At 42.1% G+C, this 20,071-nt stretch overlaps 1 protein-coding gene across 6 annotated transcripts in view; it reads left to right on the forward strand.

The window, feature by feature from the left end:
- Positions 1–20,071, forward strand: part of REPS1 (RALBP1 associated Eps domain containing 1) — a 748,137-nt gene that overhangs the window by 400,028 nt on the left and 328,038 nt on the right. For 3 of the 6 annotated variants that reach the window (XM_069234311.1, XM_069234310.1, XM_069234312.1), the window contains exon 10: positions 3,990–4,070. The exons of the other annotated variants lie outside the window; for them this stretch is intronic. In XM_069234311.1, coding sequence (XP_069090412.1) covers positions 3,990–4,070 — 81 coding nt within the window. The remainder of the gene's footprint in view (positions 1–3,989; positions 4,071–20,071) is intronic. 6 annotated transcript variants of the gene reach the window in all.

The raw sequence follows: 20,071 nt of genomic DNA on the forward strand, positions 1-20,071 counted from the left end.
CCAGGGCCATCAGTAGCCCCTCAAGGGAGGGGGGGCACGCAGCCCCCCTCCAATGTGGAAATAGTCCCGGGTAGCTGGTGGTGGTGTTGCTCCCCCACCATATTAGTTAAAAAACCCAGGGCCGTTTTGGTCCCCATGGCTGGGGGGAGGCCATCGTGGGAGGAAAGACAGAGAGGTTAATGGGTGGTATTTTTATATATTTGGAGAGAAGTGAATTGTATAGATTTCCTGTGTGTGGTTCAGGTAAGGTGTGTGTGTGCGCATTCCCACACATTCATTAGTATCTCTAGCAGTCATTTCTGTGGATCGTGGGTGGGGCAGGGGTGTGGGGGGTGGGGGGTGCGTGCATTCCCAGACATTCTTTTGTATCTTTAGCAGCCCCTGAAAGGGCCTTCTTGACAACATTGTGGCCAAGGTGTTATTTGGAGTACCCTTCTTTAGTCTGCCAAAGGCATCTGCACTCCTATCCACAGCCACCGTCTATTGTATGGAGTCTATCCTGTAATTTCCTTAGAAACACGTCTGACATAATAAGTCAATTGTTTTGGCCCTCAGTGAAGACCTGCATCCAACTTGCCACAGCCAGGCATTCGAGGCCTAAGAGTTAATTTGTTAATTTGTATTGATATCTCTCAAAAGAAACATTTTTGGGGGTTATTTTGGGGGGTTTTCACTGTGTTTTTCTTAAGTCTTATGGCAGAAGGTCACCTATACACTTTTTTGTTGGTGGAATTTCTTATAATGGTCTTCCATCCTAATTCTTTTTCTGAAACCACATCAGATGTGAGCTTGCACTCTGTACAGTATTGCACAAAAACCTTCATGTGAAGTTCAGCTCATCCTCTTCTCTGCTTAGCACCTCCACTGGAACATTTGGCAGTGTTCCACCCTCCTCCACCTTTGCAGTTAGCTTCTCCCACTGGCAACTCATATATTCCCTCTCATGCTTTGTCCTAAGGTGTTGTTGCATAGCCAGTGTTCCAAAGAAGTGCGGTCCTTGTGGCCTCTGTGAGCATCAGGCTTTTTTTTTCTGGAGAATGGCTGAAGAGCTCTTAAATAATATTGTCCTTTGTGGTCTACTTCAGTTTCTCGGTCTCTCCAATCCAGATCACCTCTTAATTAGCACCAGCGAAGGGTTTTGCAATCTCTTGGTGGGCCTTGTCTGCCAGGGTCTGAGCTGGATAACTCCAATTGTTTCCAAGACATAACTGCTCACATTTCCTCCTCTTTTCAAAATGGTGGATCAGCCTTCTCATGGTCAAATGACCTGTAAGCTTTGATTCCCCAAATGTGGGGTTTGATCACCCTTGTTCACAATTTGCATCTCTCCCCTTCCCTTATTGTACTAGGATAGGCTGGAATTTACCTCAGTGCTTCATGATGCTTGGGAAGACAAAAAGCCCATGTTATATAGGGGGCATACCCGTTTGAGGCAAGATCTTGCATCTTGCTGTTTAAGTAACAAATCTTCCCTTCTCATCTGACAAGGATGTGTTCTCTTGACAGGCTACCCAGATTGTCCCCTACGTTACTTGTATAAAATATAGAAAGTGGACTATACTTACACCTGTAGTCTCATGGTAATTGTGTTGTGTTCTTCCTCAGTAAAGTGTAAGTCAGTATAGCTTCTCGTACATCATTGTGCTGCAGATATATAGTCCCCACGCCACCTAGTAGGATCATTTATTCATCTAACTTGCCACATTACAAGTCTAACCTTTTCTTTTTGCATTTTGTTTTTTGTTTGAAACCCTTCCCAAATGATTTTTCCAGCTCAAACCTGCTTCTCTTCGTATCCAATACCAAATGCTAAAAACGTAACATTATTTTCAGGTGCGATCTACACCCTTCCCGTCTGTTGTATGACTTTTGTCTACCTTTGAAGGGTTTGCTCAACATATATCAGTGCATGTAACTACCCATAACAAGACCTAGCACTGAGAAGGGCAGCATCCTTCCTTTTTTTAAAACATGCCAAAACGGTTTTGAAACTGGTATGCCATAGGGAAGGCGAGTATTAGTACTTATGACAAAGTGAACTAAGGGTTTGCTCTTTACTAGGACCATCATGTAATGATTTTATTGGTAATCTTGTGTTTTGCTGCAGGTGGAGCGCTATTAATTTTAGTACATTTGCCTTGCTCCAAGAGGTGTCATAGGTGATAGACTTTATCTACAGTTGTTGGCATCCTGAAAGCAGTGATATGTTTTTAAATACAAACAGTTCCTTCTCTCATCTGAACAAATTTTCCATTTCTGGATCATTGGGAATTGTGAAGGAAAGCTGTTCACCACACTGATTAAACATGTCAACAGCATATATGTTTAAATAAGATGATACTACCCCTGATTGCCGATTCACTGTTTTCCGTAGAAGAGTTGTGACTTGTGCATGTGATGTTTCATTGTGCCAGGCCTCCAGGGGACTTTAATTTGTTTTTGCCAAAAGGGACTCTGTGAATACCTTCACTTAACCTCAATGTGCAAATTCTGGAATCTGAACTTGTTCAAGTAGTGGTAGGGGTCCTCCCTAATTTATCCTCTAACATTGATATGAGATGTACTTAAAATGTTACCCCGAAAAATTTATTTTATTTAGTTGGTTATATTGAATGGTAACTTTTTGACATTTTTATCGATGCTTTATCTGTCCTGCTTGACCTAGGTATTAAAGGTTGACATGGTTTGTAACCAATAGAAAATTACTAATTCTCATGTTGATAATTCTTGTAAAACACATAATGAGGGCAAATAGAATGCCTCTGCTTTTTCCAAGACGGAACTACAATTGTCCACTCGTAAGTGGGGCAAGCAGGCGGGGTTTAACTTATTCATACTTGGATGAAAAAATACAATTGATCTTTTGATATAGTGCTATTTATGATGATCTACATCTGCTTCTCTATCTGCTTATGATAATACAGGACATACATACCTAGCTCTTAGGGTGCTTTGTTTCATCTCCACTTAAACTGTTTAAATTGATAGGGTCTCTGATGTTTTGTGCATGTTTGGGCATGGCCAGTCATTGTGTGCCTAAATCTGGTGTTTTGCTTCGACTGAACACATAGAGAATCGTTTGGTATAAAACAAAGTATGCTTCCTGTCAAGACCCAGTTATATGAAGTAGTCTGGTGAAGGGGTTAACACATATGGTAAGACCTACAGACACTTACTTCAGTGAGACGGGAGTTCTTCTGTACACCAATGGAAAAGAAGGATCTGTACGGTAGATTAGGAAAATGAATCATCGTCCAACTACTGTTACAAGTAAGTAACCTATTTATGTATTGGGACAGAGATCCTGTAAATCCGATAAACGTACTAAGTGCTGAGTTCAGTTTAAATGGCAATGGTTATGTGGAATGTAGAATGTCTTTTGTAACACCTGCATGAACAGTAGCTATGATTGCTCGTTTATTTAATTGCTTGTGTTGTGGCCGTATCTTGGTTTCTAGCATGGGCGCTGTAGGTGCACTTCTCTCTTGTGATATAGCATGATTCTGTCTTTTAAGCTCTACGCAGTCCTCAATTTGCTATAATTTGACATTAACTTTAAGATGTCTTTGTTATACATATGTCTCAAATGTTTGCTCTATAACAGTTTAACTACAAAAGTAACATGCAGAAAATCACTTTTAAGGGGTTGCACTGTCTGTCCAACTGTAAGATTATATCCTAATTAGTAGATGTGGTTTGCTCGGCAGACGCGTCAGGCACCTGGGAAACAAAATTATGCACAACTGGCAAAACAAGAATTCATTTTTTTTTTCTTTTAATCACACTGAAGATACACATCTGACTTCATATGTAATATTTGAAAGTGTAGAATTGTAAACTAAATACGTTTTTTAAGCTTTTCTTGAAACTCTGCCGTTAGTATTGAAAAAGTTCAGTGCAACCCCTTAAATCTTTAGCTAAATCTTCTCCAATGATCTTTGATTTCATCTTTCACATCATGCTGACTTGTCTCTCCTCTGTCTCTTTAGCAGTGGGAGACATTTAGCGAACGCTCTTCAAGCTCACAAACTCTGACCCAATTTGATTCTAACATTGCACCAGCTGATCCTGTAAGTCAATCACTTAGCTTGCTTGTTTGAAATTATTAATTTTATTAACCCTGAATTTGAATACATTATGTTCACCTGTTTTGCATGATTGAAGAACTGCTTATTGGGAATGGTGGCAGGGTATGATGGATTTAATATCTGCTTTACATTTGAAAAGAAAATTAACAATTTCTACTTTAAAATGATTTCTCTGTTGTACATCATTTTGTTTGCCTTAAAATGAATGATGTAAATGTGTACTTAACTCATTCATGTAAATTATGTTCAATATTTTTACATGTTGCAGCACACAGATGACAGACAGACAAGGGGTATTCACACAGATTATTTTGACATGCTTTTAAATTCATGTGTTCTATTTATGATCTGGTGTGTTTGAATGGTATGTTTTTTGCTTGCGACAGACTATCTCTTCTCAGGTTCTGGTGATAACCCGAGCAAGGGGGTTTGTCAATAGGCCACAAAAATCACATTACGTGTGCTGATGGCTATGTTGTGTTGATATTTCTGCGTCCAGAGCTTTTAACTTATTGGTGGCATTTTGCAGGATATTGAATCAAACATCCACCAATTTTTGTTTGTTCTGCATCGGCCAAACACTAAATACACCATCTGTAGTCTCCACTCCCCACCCCCTCACTAAATGTTCTATGATTGATGAATGATACTTGCAGATCATCCATGGTGCAATATGGCCCCGCTGGCAGTGGTGGCCTGCCTACTGATATACTTAAGAACGTTGCTGTGGGGGATATTCACATTTATAAGGACAAGTGTAAACTGCATCTCATGTACTTGAAAGCATTACTCACCTGGTGACTCTTACAGGACAGATTGAGCCTTTGACCAGTGTATTCTGTTCTCTTGTTTTGCTTGAAGCCTGGATGGGCATATACTGTCTGACAGCGCCCGCCCAGCCATTCCCTCAGTGTTTAAGGTGTTCTTAATCTTGCATGTTGTAGATACATGTAGAAACCGGGCCCGGACAGCGACACAGCTGTACAAATGGGTGCTCACACTGGTGCTCTTCAAAATTTGAGGTGAGCGTGTTCTTTTACTAGATGTTCCTGGACTGCATGTGGCACAAACAATTCCAAATGTATTGCAAAGGGAAAGAGTATGCAGTAAGAGTGCCGGTGTCATCATGAAAGCAATTCTCTACAGTTGGGTTCGAGGGAAAGTTGGTAAGCTTATTTTGTCCATCTGATGAGCTAGTGTAAGAGCAGTGGCTAATACAGGATAGAAGCAGTAATCACAATTAATTATGCTGCCAATGCCATCAGGCCACACTGTTCAATAATGCAAATCATCATGCAGAGCAGAATCTGAACTTCACATTGGCTTGAAGGTTTTCCTTAGCAAACTTTTTATTCCTTGAAATAGTGATTTAATTTACTCTGTTAGCATACAGAAAAATACAAATCATTGTTATATGAGCTTTCCTTGCAACATTAATTCCTGATACTTTTTCATGTTGCCTGTCTGATGATAGTTTAATCTTCTTAGCTGTAGCTAAGTGAAAAAGAAACATTATGCCAGCAGTTCTTGGCCATCGTGCTAAACTAAAGCAATAAGTAATCAGTAGCCAACGGACCTTTCACTTTGCATGCCTTCTGTCACAGTTCTGTTAATCTCTGAGCCCCTGAAATGACACAGATAGAATAATATGGCTTCACTTCCAGTCATCTGATTCAGTGTACCAAAGAGGACTACACCAGGCTTTTCAAACTGCATTTCAGCATTTTTGCTCTTTTAAATGTGTGTCCTCCTCCAGTAGATTGATCTCAGAAGAGATCCAGGAAAATATAGTTTGCCCTCCTTGCATTACAGTGCCATCATATTTGACTTGGCTGAACACAGAATGGTTTTTAAATGTCTCCAGAACCCTGAGATGGCAATATAGGGACATATTAAACAATAACCCTTTATGTATTTTTTATATTATATGTTGCAATTAGGTGACCGCATGAAAGCAATGTTTTTTTCCCTAATAAGGAAAGGTTTATTGTAAATAGTAACATACTGAATTATACTCAGATTTTCTGTAGTAAAAAGAAAGGTATAGAGTCTAAGATAGCTACTGTAGTTATGGTTATGTCACACTTTCCAGTGGAAAAAAACCTGTTAATTTTCTTAATAGCTTTGGCGATGTTTGAACAATCTGCACAACATTTTAGAATAAAAAAGGTTTATCCTGTCTCCGTTAGGCTTTGCTAACAGTTCTCGGTAGGCTGTTCCCTTGATGAGGTGGTCAGTTCTGATTTGCTTAAGGCATACCTCTACTGAGTGCGCCATACTATATGTAAAACAATGGCTTGGAATGCTACCCAGAGAACATGCCAGTGATGTGGGCTATTTGCAAGCATCCCCTCCTACCTTTTTTTGTTTGGATTAGGAATGGCAGATTTTGAGCAGATGTGTTAAGGGGGAAAGGAATAATTAAGGGAGATGTGTTAAAAAATAAAAATAAAAATGGCGTTTCTCATTTAAATACCCAAAGGCAGGCATCATTGCCCACTAGGAAAAAAAAGCTGCTGAATGGATGTACACCAAACTCAGCTTTAAACTAGATCTGTACTCTGGGAAACGCTTTTGCTTGGTGTAGTGTAAAAACGTTCAGTAGATAGATTAATTATTTATTTTGCGATTATTCAAAATCATTACAATAAAATCATAATTGCATAGCTTTTCCTTTTTATGTCCGCAGTGAAATAATGCTTGCATTGGCCTAAGTGGCCTACAACCTATGCCATTCGTGACATACTAAAAGTGTAAAAGAAGAAGGAATATGTTGATAAAAAATAACCCTTTAAAAATGCATGGATGTTAAAAACAAGAATTAAGAGCCAGAGAAAATCTAAAGTTCAGCTTTTGTTCCTGAATTGGGCTACTGGACTGGTCTCAGTCTGGGCTTGAGGCCTGTATGGAGATCCCAGAGGCAAGCAGGAGTCTAGTCAAAAGTACAACATATATTTTTTGATGCATTTAATGGTAGAGCCCAAACCGCTCTCATAAACTTCATAAATCTAGTTGCCAACTGTAAAGACTCACTTTTTAAGCATGCTTCCACAGCGGCACTGCAAATGTGTAATGCGGGCCATATTGGTTGCAGCCAGAATACTGTGGAAGCATTTCTTTGCAAAGGATATGGATCAGTGAATCCCACTGCGTAGCACGAAATCTGCACTGCTTGTCCTGATCTTCGGAATTTCTCCAGCCATACCAATACATTTTTGGTGGGATTAGCCCCAGTCACAAGCTTATTAGCTTCTGCTTTAGGGCCAAGCTAAATGGAATAGAAAGATAAGTTGACAAAACCCACGGCTCATAAAGAATGGAAGCCCACTGGCTGTGAGCCAGTTTCTTAATTGTCTTGGAGTCCTGGTCCCTGCAGATTAACTTTAACTTTGGTTGCTCGGTTATCATTCTAGAGACTATTGACAATGGGAGACCACTTACCCAGATCTTCTGAAACTCGAGGGTGTCCAGTGCAGGGTGAAATACTTATGCCATTTGGTCTAAGGGTTTTTTATTGTTTCCCAGATTATGCTTTTTAGCATGCTTTTGGCTGTTTAGCTTTCGCACAGTATATTAAAAATTTGGCTTTTAGAGCCCACTGATGGGAAATCAAACAGGACTCTTGATGAATTTGGGCGTGTGCTGTGCAATTAGGTAGAGAAAATACTCTCCGGTAGAAGACAGATTGCGTCCTGTCAAGGCAGTTTGCTATTCTCTGTCTGAATACAATTGCACCATGTATTACAACTGGAAGTATTTTACAACCCATCACCTTTAGTAATGGCTTTAAGTCGGGGTTCACCAGTGATGTCTGTAATTTACAAAAGGCCCACTCCAGTGAATTTGCGGCTACCTGCTGAGCACGAATATGCCAAACCCCCTAATATTTATAGGTTTTACACTACTTCCACACGGCTCCGAAAATGAACAAGGACCCACTCTTTTTCAGTTTGAATGAGATTATCAAAACCTTTCTTTTTGTGATGTTTATCTTCAGGCTGTTGTTTTGACTGCAAGTGCATTGAAGGGTCGCTGCAGACTGATGAGTGTCTGCTCAAGAAGTGCAGTGTCGTCAGCATATTGTAGCAGTTGAAAACCCTTGCCCTCTGTAGATGGATTGGCAGGTCAGACAGATACAAGTTAAACAACAACCACACCAATATGCATCCTTGTTTTAGACCCTTATATGTCATGATTTTTGCTGTGGTGGCCCACCTGGTGCTGACCTTTATTTAACCCCACATGTCTGTATAGAGCGCAATGATGGCGTTTAGTAGGATACGTTGTAATTGCCCAGGCATGCAGTTTTGGCCAAAGCCTCAATCTTGAAACGCTGCCAAAAGCTGTTTGAAAGTCTATAAAGCCTACATATAGAGCCTTACCCTTTGCAGCCATATTTGCTTCACTCAAATGGGCCAGACAGAGAAGATTATCCTTAATGTGACATCCCCTTTGAAAGCCTGTTTGACTAGATGGGATTAAGTCGATGCTCTCTGCCTAGGCTTGGAAATCCATGTTTAAAATGCAGGAAAAACACTTGCCTTCTGTATCAAGGAGCGTAATTAGCTTGTTGTTCATGGGAGATGACGGGGGCCCTTTTCTGTGTAGTAGTACCAGTAATGAGCCCCTCCATAACTTGGGGATGGCTGACTGCAACAAATATTGTTGAAAAAGAGGCGCCGTAGCCGAGGCCCATCTTGTTGGGACCATTTATATACCTCAGCCGGAATGCCACTTAGACCAGGGGCACCACTTAGGCGCTTTGATTGCCTTCTTTACTTGCACCAGGCTTATTATTATTGGGTCACCAGCCACAGACCTGGATAATCTTGGAGGCAGATGCAGTTTTGCCAGATCCCACAATTTCATTTTCCTTTGTGGTAGTGTCTTCTGCGTGTTCCCTATATAAGCTTGAGACATACAGTTCCCAATCCGAGGGAGTGACATTGCACCTGTCTCCTAAGACTTTGATGTGAGGTTTTAGTTAATCCACCTCCAGAATTTCCTTTGATTTTATTATTAGCTGTAAGTCGACCCATTTTCTTGTATCCTCCTTTTTTTGTTTGAGTGTAGAGGGCCTTTCTATATTTTTTTCCATAATGTCGTGATCTGGAGTTGCAACCATTTATTCTCCATATTGTTGTAACTCCTGGTCTTCAGGGCTTTATTTAGTTGTTGTTTAGGGCCCTGATTTGTTTTTTGCAGGTTCTTACAGAGGTGAGCTGGAATGATTCCTAGCAGCTGGCATCCCATGTGGGAGGATCTGTCTCCTTTAGGAATGCGGCCAGGCGCCCCTGGAGGTTTGAATTGGAGTGTTCCTGTCCCTCGGTCAGAATCACCTCGAGGAACCAATCCACATGCATTCCATACTCCTCTTGATTTTCCATGTTCTACCTCAATCTATTGATCGGTTCAAAATCATCTTGCTTTCTAATGAGGACTGCATTAAGGTAGCAGGGTCGCAATGTTGTGACATCACAGCTGAGAATACCATGATCGCTGGCCAGAGTCATGTATACCTCACATTTGCCTATAAAATGAAGGTGGGCCATGGAGATCCAGATGTAGTCTAGGGTGTCCATCCTAAAGGCAGAAGAGTGTGTATAGGCTCCTGGAATATCCAGTGCTAATCTGTTGTTTATAATGCGAAGGCCCACTTACTTTAAATGCGCTGTAAGCGCTTTAGCTTGCTTGTCACTCCTTTAATATTGTGCATTGAGTGGCTGAATGTCCTAGATCTCATCATTGAGACCTAGCAGGCAGTTATTTGGATCCTCTCGGATTAAGTTGCTGTTGAAGTCACCCATGATTATCCACAAATCATCTGGATCCGAGGTACTAAGATCCCCCAAAATTGGAAGCAATGACGTCATGGTTGATTCCCTTCTTGACCTGGAGGGATGTAGATATATACTGCCTGCCATTAGGGATTCGCTTGACCCTGTGCGCCCACTGCAGGATAAGGTTATTTTCACAATAATATAGTCCCCCTTTCCTGTATTTAATACATTAGTTGTTGCCACTAGCTCGTTTTTTAACATAGATTGACACCCCACCAGAGGCTTGTTCTTGACATGAGCCCAATGCGGGGATTCATATACTGTGAAATCCAACCAGGGAGTAGTGTTAATTGCCCATCTTTCTTGAAAAGTAATAATGTCACATTACTCACTGATAATTTTTTTCCTTGACTGTACAGTCAGTTAGCCCTTTTATCTTTCACGAGCTTCTTATCAAGCAAGGTGCTCTTGACCCTTTGTTACTGTTTTGGGACCCAGGGCTAAGGGTGGGAATGTAATGCACTTGGTAGCCACGCCCACTCTATTAGGGCTCGCTGCTGGGATATGCACAACTGGCCTTCACCAAGTCTAATTACAATGATTATTAATTTCTTATCCATAATTTCTGGGAGACAGCTTACTTATTTAATACCCTTTAGAACAGAACCAGTAACAAGCACATTCCTGTTTTTTTTAAGTTACTCTCCTGGACGGTATACTATATACCCAGGACCTGTAAATTAAATGGTACCAGTAGGCCTGCAGCAGTTATTGTGCCACCCACTTAAGTAGCACCTTAAAACTTGTGCCAGGCCTGCCATTACAGCCTGAAGGAAGATTTTCCACTTCCTTATCGACTTGGCATTTAAAACCCTTTGCCAAGCCATAAACTCCCCTTTTATTACATATGTCACATCTAAGGTAGGCCCTAGGTAGCTTATAGGGTAGGGCGCTGTGTAATTAAAAGGTAGGACGTGTACTTTTAAGTTGTACATGTCCTAGTATTGGAAAAACTCCCAATTTCTTTTTTCACTACTGTGAGGCCTTCCCCTCTCATAGGATAACATTGGGGATTCCTTATTATTTTAATAAGCTGTAATTCCTAAACCAGAGGAGGTAGCTGTTATGCTTGGTAGCTAAGAACTTGTAATGAAAAATTCTACTTTACTATTAAAGAGGGTTTAGCATTACAAGTTTTAAAATGTCACTTTTAGAAAGTTGACAATTTTCTGTCCTTAGACCTCTGTGCTTGCAACCTGCCTTAGGTCACATGACTGGGTTTAACTGACAGTCGAGACTTTGTGAATTCACACCAAGCAGTCGCACAATAGTAGGAATAGCAGAGCCTGAATGGGCCATTAACTGACTTGATGAGGGGAGCGGAGCTAAGCACAGCCCCACTTACAAATGAATAGGCTGCACTCTGCCACCACACAATAGGCCTAACAACCCTGTATTGTCCGTGCAGCCAGCTAGGAGCATGGGAGGCAGGAAACTCTTGGAACTTCAGAGAACACTTCTGGAAACTTCTCCCTGCTTCTAGGAACATTGCACCAGGTATACAAATAGGGATCTCAGATCTACTCCTCAAGTTCACTACTGGACCTGTGGAAGGACACTCAGAGGACTACCTGGTTCTGTGGTCTGCTGAGTCCACCAGACTGATGCTGCACTTGGAAGGACTGCTTTGCTGCCTGGAGCCTGCCTTGAACATTCAGAGGCCAGCCCTGCTGAGAAGCCCTGCATCTTCACCTGGACGTAGGTCATCAGAAGTGACTCCAAGGACTAGTTTAGCTGGCCTCCTGTTCAGAGCCACAGGAACATAATAGGCTCCCACCATCCTGACCCCACACCTGGACCCAGCCTGAGTGAGTCTTGAACCCCAAGAGGTCTCCATTCACACCTGGATTCTTCGTTGTGGTACTAAAGGTGCTCAGGTATGCTGTTTTCTAAAACTGAGGGCTTGCTATTTTGAACCTTAAACTTTAAAAATTCATAATTCCAATTCTACTATTTGGATTTTGATTGTTTTGGTGTCAAATAAGTTATTCACATTTGCTCTAGTTTACTAAATTGGTTTGGGATTTTTCTTGTGTTGTTACTTTATTAGTGTTTGTGTGCTGCATAAATACGTTACACCTTGTTCAAGTTTTAGCCTGACTGCTATTTGTGCCAAGCTGCCCGGGGTTAAGCACAGCTTAAATTAGTATCTTTTTGTGGCTCACCCTGCAAGGGATTGTGGCTGTTGCTTGACCAGGTCTAATACCCCCAGTCGACCAACAGCCCAACGTCTCACAACCAACCTTTGAAAAGTTAATGGATGACCTCTCCAAACTGGGAAGTCTGTTGAAACCTTAAAATCAGAGCTCAGTGCTTTAAACACTCTATGTTCTCTCCCTGACCTGGTTCATCACTTAGATAATAGGATGAAGGCTGTGGAGTGGAGGTCCTTAAGTTGCAGCCTGAGGTTTGTGAGGTTTCCTGAGGGCATCAAGAGGCAGCGACCAGAAATATTTATGGGGAGCTGGATAAGGGACGCTTTAAAGCCCAAAGGATTTTCCCAGTGTTTCATGGTTAAGCCAGTGCTTAGGACTGTGGCTGCAGTCCCTCCCTCCCTAGGGTTCCCCATGCACTACCTTTTGCAAAATCCTGAACTACAGAGACTGGGATGTAGACCTGCAGCGGGCAAGAACCCTGGATGACCTTAAATACGAAGGAGCATCTTTCTGGATTACACACAGAAAGTGCAACCCCTCAGAGGGACCTATGACCCTGTGAAACTAAAACTTAGGGCTACGGGGCTCAAATACATGTTACTCTTCGCTGCAAACTACGTGTTATTCTCAATCGAAAGTCTCATTTTATCACTTCTCCAGAAGAGGTTTGGGACTGGCTGGAACTAGGAATGGTTTCTAGGCCTTCTCAAGTAGCCACCATGAGTTGTGGACCTCGTGGCCGTTCCTGCTTGCGAGCTGGTTTAACAGCCAGGAGACAGACACTCGCGCAAAAGGAATAATTCTGGCCAGCCAGGACTTAAGGATGATGGAACTATTGGTGTGCAGGCTACCTTATCAAGTATCATGACTGAGGAAGCATCTTTGGAGGGTGGGGAATGGAGCCAAGGTAACCCTATGGAATGAGGTTCAACTAGTTGGCAATACAGACAAATGATCCTAAAGTGCTGTGAACTAGACATGCAGTATATAATTCCAGAAAGAACTTGGTTATTGATCAATGGAATGGTGGCCGCAAGACTGTTTTGTTAGTGTAACTCGGAGTGGCTTTCCGCATTGGCGCTTCAGGACTCTAAACATATCTGATATGTAAGCACGATGTTGCATTATTGCATGGCGTTATTTTGAGTTCAGAGGTATAAAGTTTGCGGATAAGAAGTTGAACTGCGGTTCTTCAGCTTTGCTATGTTACACGTCTTTATATCATAGTCTTTACTAAGCACAATGTTGAATGTTTCCAGGCGGACTCCCACCAGAAGGATGACAGAAATTAGTGGTAATCAAGAGAAAGTTGGGGGGGGGACATATGAAATAGTTTGCATAGGCTATAACTGAGGGACTGTCGACAGAGACTCCAGAGAGAGGGCAACAAATCCAGTAGATGGTTGTCCTGGTTACTCACACTGGAACATAAAATATTTCCAATTCTCGCTTTGACCTGATCACATGGCTCTGTTCCTACAACACAGCAAGATATTAATAAAACATTGAGTGCACATTTCCAGATCGTATATAGAAACATGAATTCTGATATGGTAGAACAACCATCTATTTATCTTAAAGATTTGAATCTTCCATTAGTCCTAGATTTTGTGAGGGGTGAATTGCATGGAGATATTAACCTGGAGAAGCTGCAGGAAGCATTGTGATTCATGTCTACAGGAAAGACTGTAGAAGGAGATGGTTCCCCAGTAGAAGTTTACCAAAAGCTTTCTCCCCAAGTGAGCAAGAAGGTGCTGGATGTCTTCAAGGAGGACAAGGACAATAGGCGTCCTCCTGCAAAGCATGCAGGAGGGCATAATTTATATGATGCTCAAACCAGGCGGATATTCTACAGACCCTTCCTCTTATCGACACTGACCATAATTAACTCTGATGTTAAAGTCCTTTGTAATAATCTAAACAATCAGTTGTGATTGGTGGTGGGCAGTCTGGTACATGAAGAGCTATGCGGTTTCTTCCTGGGTCTGAGTACAGCAATGAATATACATAGAGTAACCCACAGGCTGCATTCCTTAGGTGACCGGGATAAAGAGCTGAGCTTTCTTTGATGTTTTTGCTTTTAGGAAAGGTCTTTAACACTGTCAGATGGGATTATTTACTGGCAGTTCAACGTATGAGGTTTGATCTGGTTTTCTGTGCCTGGGTCCACTTACTCCGCACAAATGCCACAGCCAGATTGAGGTGTCTCAGAGGATTGGAGCATCCAGTGAGGTACTTGACAGGGCTGACCTCTTTCACCTGTGCTGTTTGCGCTGTCCCTCAAACCTGTGTTGATTAGGATCAGGATGGAATTTGAAGAATGGGGGATTAAGGAGGGAGGCTACAAATCTGATATCCCTTAATGCCGATGATAATTTATTTTACTTAATATGGCCCAGAGACCTTGACCGCAAGCTTCTGGCATGCTTGGAATCATTTTTCTTGGTAGGAGGGCTTATGGTAAATAAACTGAAAACTATTCTATTCCCATTGGAGAATTTGGCGAGGTGCCTGAGGAGCAGCTCCCAGAGTTGAAAGATAAGTGGGAATTTGACAAGTTAACATGTATATATTTGGCTACAGCAGTGGATTGGCAATGCGGTTACAAAAGTGATGGAGGGATTCCAGTCATGAGTACACTTCTGGGACACTCTACTGCTGTCCATTATATGGGGAGGATAGCTGTTGTGAAAATGTTTTTTCTCCCGTAATGCTTGCACACCTTAAACATTATCTATGCCCATTGCCTTCTACCACTCTTACAACATTGAGCAGTCTCCTGATCGCTCTGGTTTGGGCTGGTAAATGCAGTAGGGCAGACCTGACACTGTTAGCACAAAACTAAGATGAGGGTGGATTGGACATCTGGTTATGGAACTTTGCTATTATGTGGCACAGGTTCACCACACAGCAAAATGGGTCACACCTGAAGACAATTGGCAGAAAAGACTGCTAAAAAAACCAGTCATTATTAGAATTGCTCATAAGAGACCACCACATTCCTCAGAATTATCCATATTTAATATGTCAAACAGGCAAAATATGGGAACGTATAGTAAAAAGAGTTCTAAAGCGATTCCCTCCCCTCCCATGACCTAGATTTTTGGGTACTTCAGACATTCCAGCATACAGCATCAGACATGTTGGTACCTTAAAGACAGGAAGGGACTGTCAAGTGCTGGGGGATTTATACTCTGGAATGGTTTTCATCACATTCCAAGAAGCGCAGGAAACCTTTGGTGTGGGGCATGGCCATATTCTTCAAGTGTTAAACTGGCTGCGACCGCTATGGAGATATGGACTGGATTCCCAACACATCGTCTTTTACAATTGTATATTGACATGTAGCTTGGGACACTATCTTGTGACCCTACTAAATAGTGCCTTAAAGGCTTAAAGGTGAATAGAAATAAACCTGAATATCAATGCCGGGGCGAGTGGCATTGGAGGGCAGTTCCTAGATGCAAAGTGGAAAGCAGGATGTTTTTTTAGTACATGGAATGTCTTAGAATGCACAATTCAGTTTGTTGCATTTTAATTGTCTCCACCGTACCTATCTTGACTATGGTACGTTTAAGTTGAATCTATTCAGGGAGGTCTGCTGTTTGTCAGAGATGTAAAGCGGATGATACTTCCGTTTTCCACCTTCTGTGGGCATGTGACAAAATTACAGATTTCTGGAGGGACTTGTCTTAGAGGATGTGTAGGGCTACTGGAGTCCACGTCTTGCGTTCGCCAGAGTTTGATTCCTGCAACTGGTACTGGTGTAGGTGAAAAGGTCAATTGCTATTGGGTAACTGGTACCTCTTGGTCCTTCTGTTGGAGACTACAGAACGGACCCTAGAATAAGAGCTGCATCTCAAAATGTCTAGGAAAGATGAAAGGGCTATGGTGGATCTAGGGGTGTGGGGTAACACTATGAATGCATTACCCATCAATGCAGGACTTGCTAGAACATCCCTGTCTCAGTCCACCCAACCCAAAATGGAAGATTAAGCTAAAAAGAATATTAGTAAAATAAGGTAAATTAAGTCCCCATGTTGTCTGGATGTACACTACAGTTAACCCTGCCAGGATGGGAAACTGTTGCTCAGGATCAAATATTGGGGGGGGTTCACTTTGAATGATAATATGGAGGCATATGTTACAATTGTAGTAACTTGTATTTTTGTATTTGGCTGAAATGTACTTCATCTTTTCAATGTTTTTCATTGTACAATTTGTGAATACAAATCGAAAATAAATATCTTTAAATAAAGATTGTTTTCTATTTGCTATTGCATCTGTGAAATGAAGGGTGGTGTCATGAGCATTTCATTCAGTGCACATGTTTTAGATTCTACAGCTTACCATAACTTGTGAATGAATGAGTGCTTTTGCAGTTTTATTTTGCAACCATAACTGTACTTTAACATAGATTTGTTTTCATCATGCTATATTTCATTGAAGAAATAAGGTAAAGTTAAAAAAAAAAAAAAAAAAAAAAAAAAAGACGACTCTAGAATTCACCAGTTTGTTTACTGAAGTAGCTACAGCTTGTGACTGCCATGCACTAATTATGACCCAGGTATTTAATCACTCATGAAATGTTAAGTGTCCTCATTGATGCCACCTCATCATTGATAAAATCACTGTCATCATACAATCATTGCATCAGAGTACCATAAGGATTGTGCGCTTGAAGTAATTCAACAAACTGCATCTGAGGACAATTTTCTGTTTACCTTAGTAAGATTACCCTCTTAAAGACTTCACTTCAATTTCTGCCAGGCCCTATGAAAAGCACTCTGTATTTTAGTAAAGTACACTACACAAATTACTGAGATGGGTATGATAGCAAATATTATACCATTAAAAGAGGGAGCTAGAAGTGAAGTTTAAAGTGGATTTACTTCCCTTACTTCTGTCTTATAAATTAAATAAATATGGAGGGCATCCACTTGTTGTATGAGATGTCCATCTCAAGTCTTTGGACTCGTCCCAGCTCGTCCAGAGAGGGAAACCTTTCTACTTGTAAAAAGGACCCTCACCCACTAGAAATATCTAGTGGCATGCTTTATCATGGAGCCCTCACCTACACACCTGTTGTGTCTAGGTGGGCTCAACCTTTTAGTGAAGGAAGCTCTTATCTAGAGGTGTTGGTGGGGATCTGAAAAAATATGTTTAAAATTGCCTCAGGCTCCCTCTTATCAATTTAATATAATGTAGCGTGCTTTGCCAATGTATGTCTGGGTGAGTCATCCTATACCATACCTGTGATACCTCATGTCAGGTGGGAGGGGCAACAGCGCAGTGGACCATGGAGAGCATTAGGTAGGGAGTAGGACATGCACATAGATGACAGAGGATCGGGGGGCTAGGCAGCAAGCTGACGACACAGGGCAGGCATGAGGGGCAGTGGCAGCACAGTGAGCGATGAAGGGCAGACAGGAGGCGGCAGGGGTACTTCAGCTGACCATAGAGGACAGGAGGGATGGAATAAGAGGCATGGAGTTGGGGTGTAGGAGGTCCTGTACCGACCACATTGTGGAAAGCCGACATAATGTGAGCAGTTAACTAGACATAGATGAATAAGTCCCTGGTGCACATGTTCACTCTGTGACCAACTGTTCATAGAGAACCCATTCCCTCCAGACACCCAATCCCCATAAGGTGGCCTAGCCCTTTCCCTTAGGGAAAGCCTTTTTTGTTTTGGCAATAACATTGGCACTGTTTCACAAATCCTTCTGATCTTTTCAAGACTAGTTTGCCACTCACTTACTTTGCTTTGTTGAAGGTTTTGGGGTGCTTCGTCTAGTGGGGGCAGAGAAAAAAAGGAGGGGGTCCCAAAACGTGTTTTCCTCATGCAGTTTCCCATTGGGGTTTTATACATGACAGCAGCCTGAACCATTGGACAGAAATAAACAAAATTTGGTAGACACTAACTCTTGGTCTAGAAAGAGGTCTTTTTAGCCCAAGCCTAGACAGCTGTTGCGCTGTCACTTAATGACCTGTTGTATATGCTTTATGGGGTTAAACTCCACCAATTTCTTGCCATTGCTTTTCATTTGTCAACGTCAGTGTCCTTTAAAAATCCTTGCTTGCTAGTGCTCAGTCCTGCCTCTTTGTCCCTCTTTTATCTCTTCTGTTCCTTCTACGGTATTATTGTTCTTTATCTGTTCTTTGGGGAACTATTTTTGTTTTTGGTTTCATGCTCTATGACTGTTTGCCTGTGTTCAGCTTCGGCGCCATAGTTTTCATTGCTGCTTACATTTTAATATATATGAGGCAGGTCCTTCTCCTACCTCGCCCCCAAAACCTGCAACTCCCTCCCCACCAACCTTCGCAAAACCAAAGACCTCCTGCTCTTCAGAAAGAACCTCAAGACATGGTTGTTCGATCAGTGACCCTCCCTGCCCCCACCCCCCCCAAAACCCCACCTCCACTCCTCCCCTCCCCCCAGCGCCTTGAGACCCTCATGGGTGAGTAGCGCGCTCTACAAATTTTTTGGATTGATTGATTGATTCCTCCCTCCTACCGCCTCTTAATGCCATGGTTGTGTTAGTGCTGCCTCCTGCATCAGTTGGGCTTCTATTGGTAGGATAGTAATTTGGTTTTGGGCTTTCTTTTAAGGGGTTTGAGCTTGTTTTAGCCTTTGATTTGCATTAAGGCATTTGTAATTTTGTTTCCTTCCGTACTTTGTTTCAGATGCCATTGTTTACGTTTTTTTATAGTAGGCATGGGAGAGCCGAACCTGGGACTCCTAAGTCGGCAGCTCTGTATGTTAAGCCACATTTTTTCTATTGAGGACTAAAGGAGAGTGCATTTGTTATTAGGCTGTGTTCCTCATGCACGTCTCTTCCCCCTGTGTTGCTCTCTGTTTCCTGCCCCTGCCATGCGCCTAAAAAAAGCTGGTGTTTGCTGACCAACGACCTTGCATTCATAACCTAAGCTCAGCTCGGCATGCTACTATTTCTGTCTGGCTGAGACGCTGCTCTCTTAGACGAAGAGGAGCTAACAGAGAGCTCTAAGTGATAAACCTATTCTGCATACAGAGCAAGGAGCCCCGAAGAGAGCCGATGAGTAGCCGCTGCACAAACTTACATGGGACACTGGTCTCCAGCCTGCTTCTTTAGTTGCTTGCCCTCCTCCTTCTCCTGTTGCTTTTGTTTGCCCCCTTCACCCTGCCTTAATTGTTGCTTGGCTGCTGCCTCACTTGCCCCCTCCCATCTTAGCTGCCTGAAGCAGAAAGGAAAGCACTGTCCGCGTTCTAGTGCTTTGTAAGTACGTGTAAATCAGTTGCAACTTCTGAGCAGAGGCTGTGCCTACTCAACCTGAGCCCAGCTGGACCAGGGTCTTGCGTATGAAAGTAGACCATGAACAGCAGGGTGACACCTGTCACACCTACGCCTACCTCCAATCCCCCGCCCTGCTTCTCTGCTGTGTGAGGGTGGCACGGTGTGAAACCTTGGCCTCTGACTCATTGTGATGTGCTGTCCAGGTCTGTGTTTATTTGTGAGAGACTGCATTTTGGAAAGTAGGTTATTGGAAGGGCAGGTAGATACACTTAGCAATAGGCCACAGTCACTCAGTAGGTCCAGTCAAGATCTCAATAAATTAATCCTTGCTCAACCCTTGGTAACTTGGTCTACGAGTAGTTAGGCTTAACTTAGGAGACAGGTGTAGAAAGCATTTAATATCAACAAAACAGTAAATAAGTAAAAGACAGCACACAATACAAATCTGCTGTGAATTTATAAAAATAGTAAATATTTTTATCTTTAAAATGACACCATTATGGCAAAAATCCAATGTAGTGAACCAGAGATGTGAATTTTTAAACATTAAAAGTAAAATCAGAAGCAAATACCACGCAAAGCTTGCACTGGACGAGGACAAAGTCCAGAGTTCAGGCCACCCACAATGTAACACTATTACACTTACTTTCAGAACTGTTTCTTGAGTCAGGAAAGTGGTCCACAGCACCAGCCAAGGGTTCAGAGGCTCT

The sequence above is a fragment of the Pleurodeles waltl genome, chromosome 5, assembly GCF_031143425.1.
Source record: "Pleurodeles waltl isolate 20211129_DDA chromosome 5, aPleWal1.hap1.20221129, whole genome shotgun sequence".
Classification (NCBI taxonomy): domain Eukaryota; kingdom Metazoa; phylum Chordata; class Amphibia; order Caudata; family Salamandridae; genus Pleurodeles; species Pleurodeles waltl.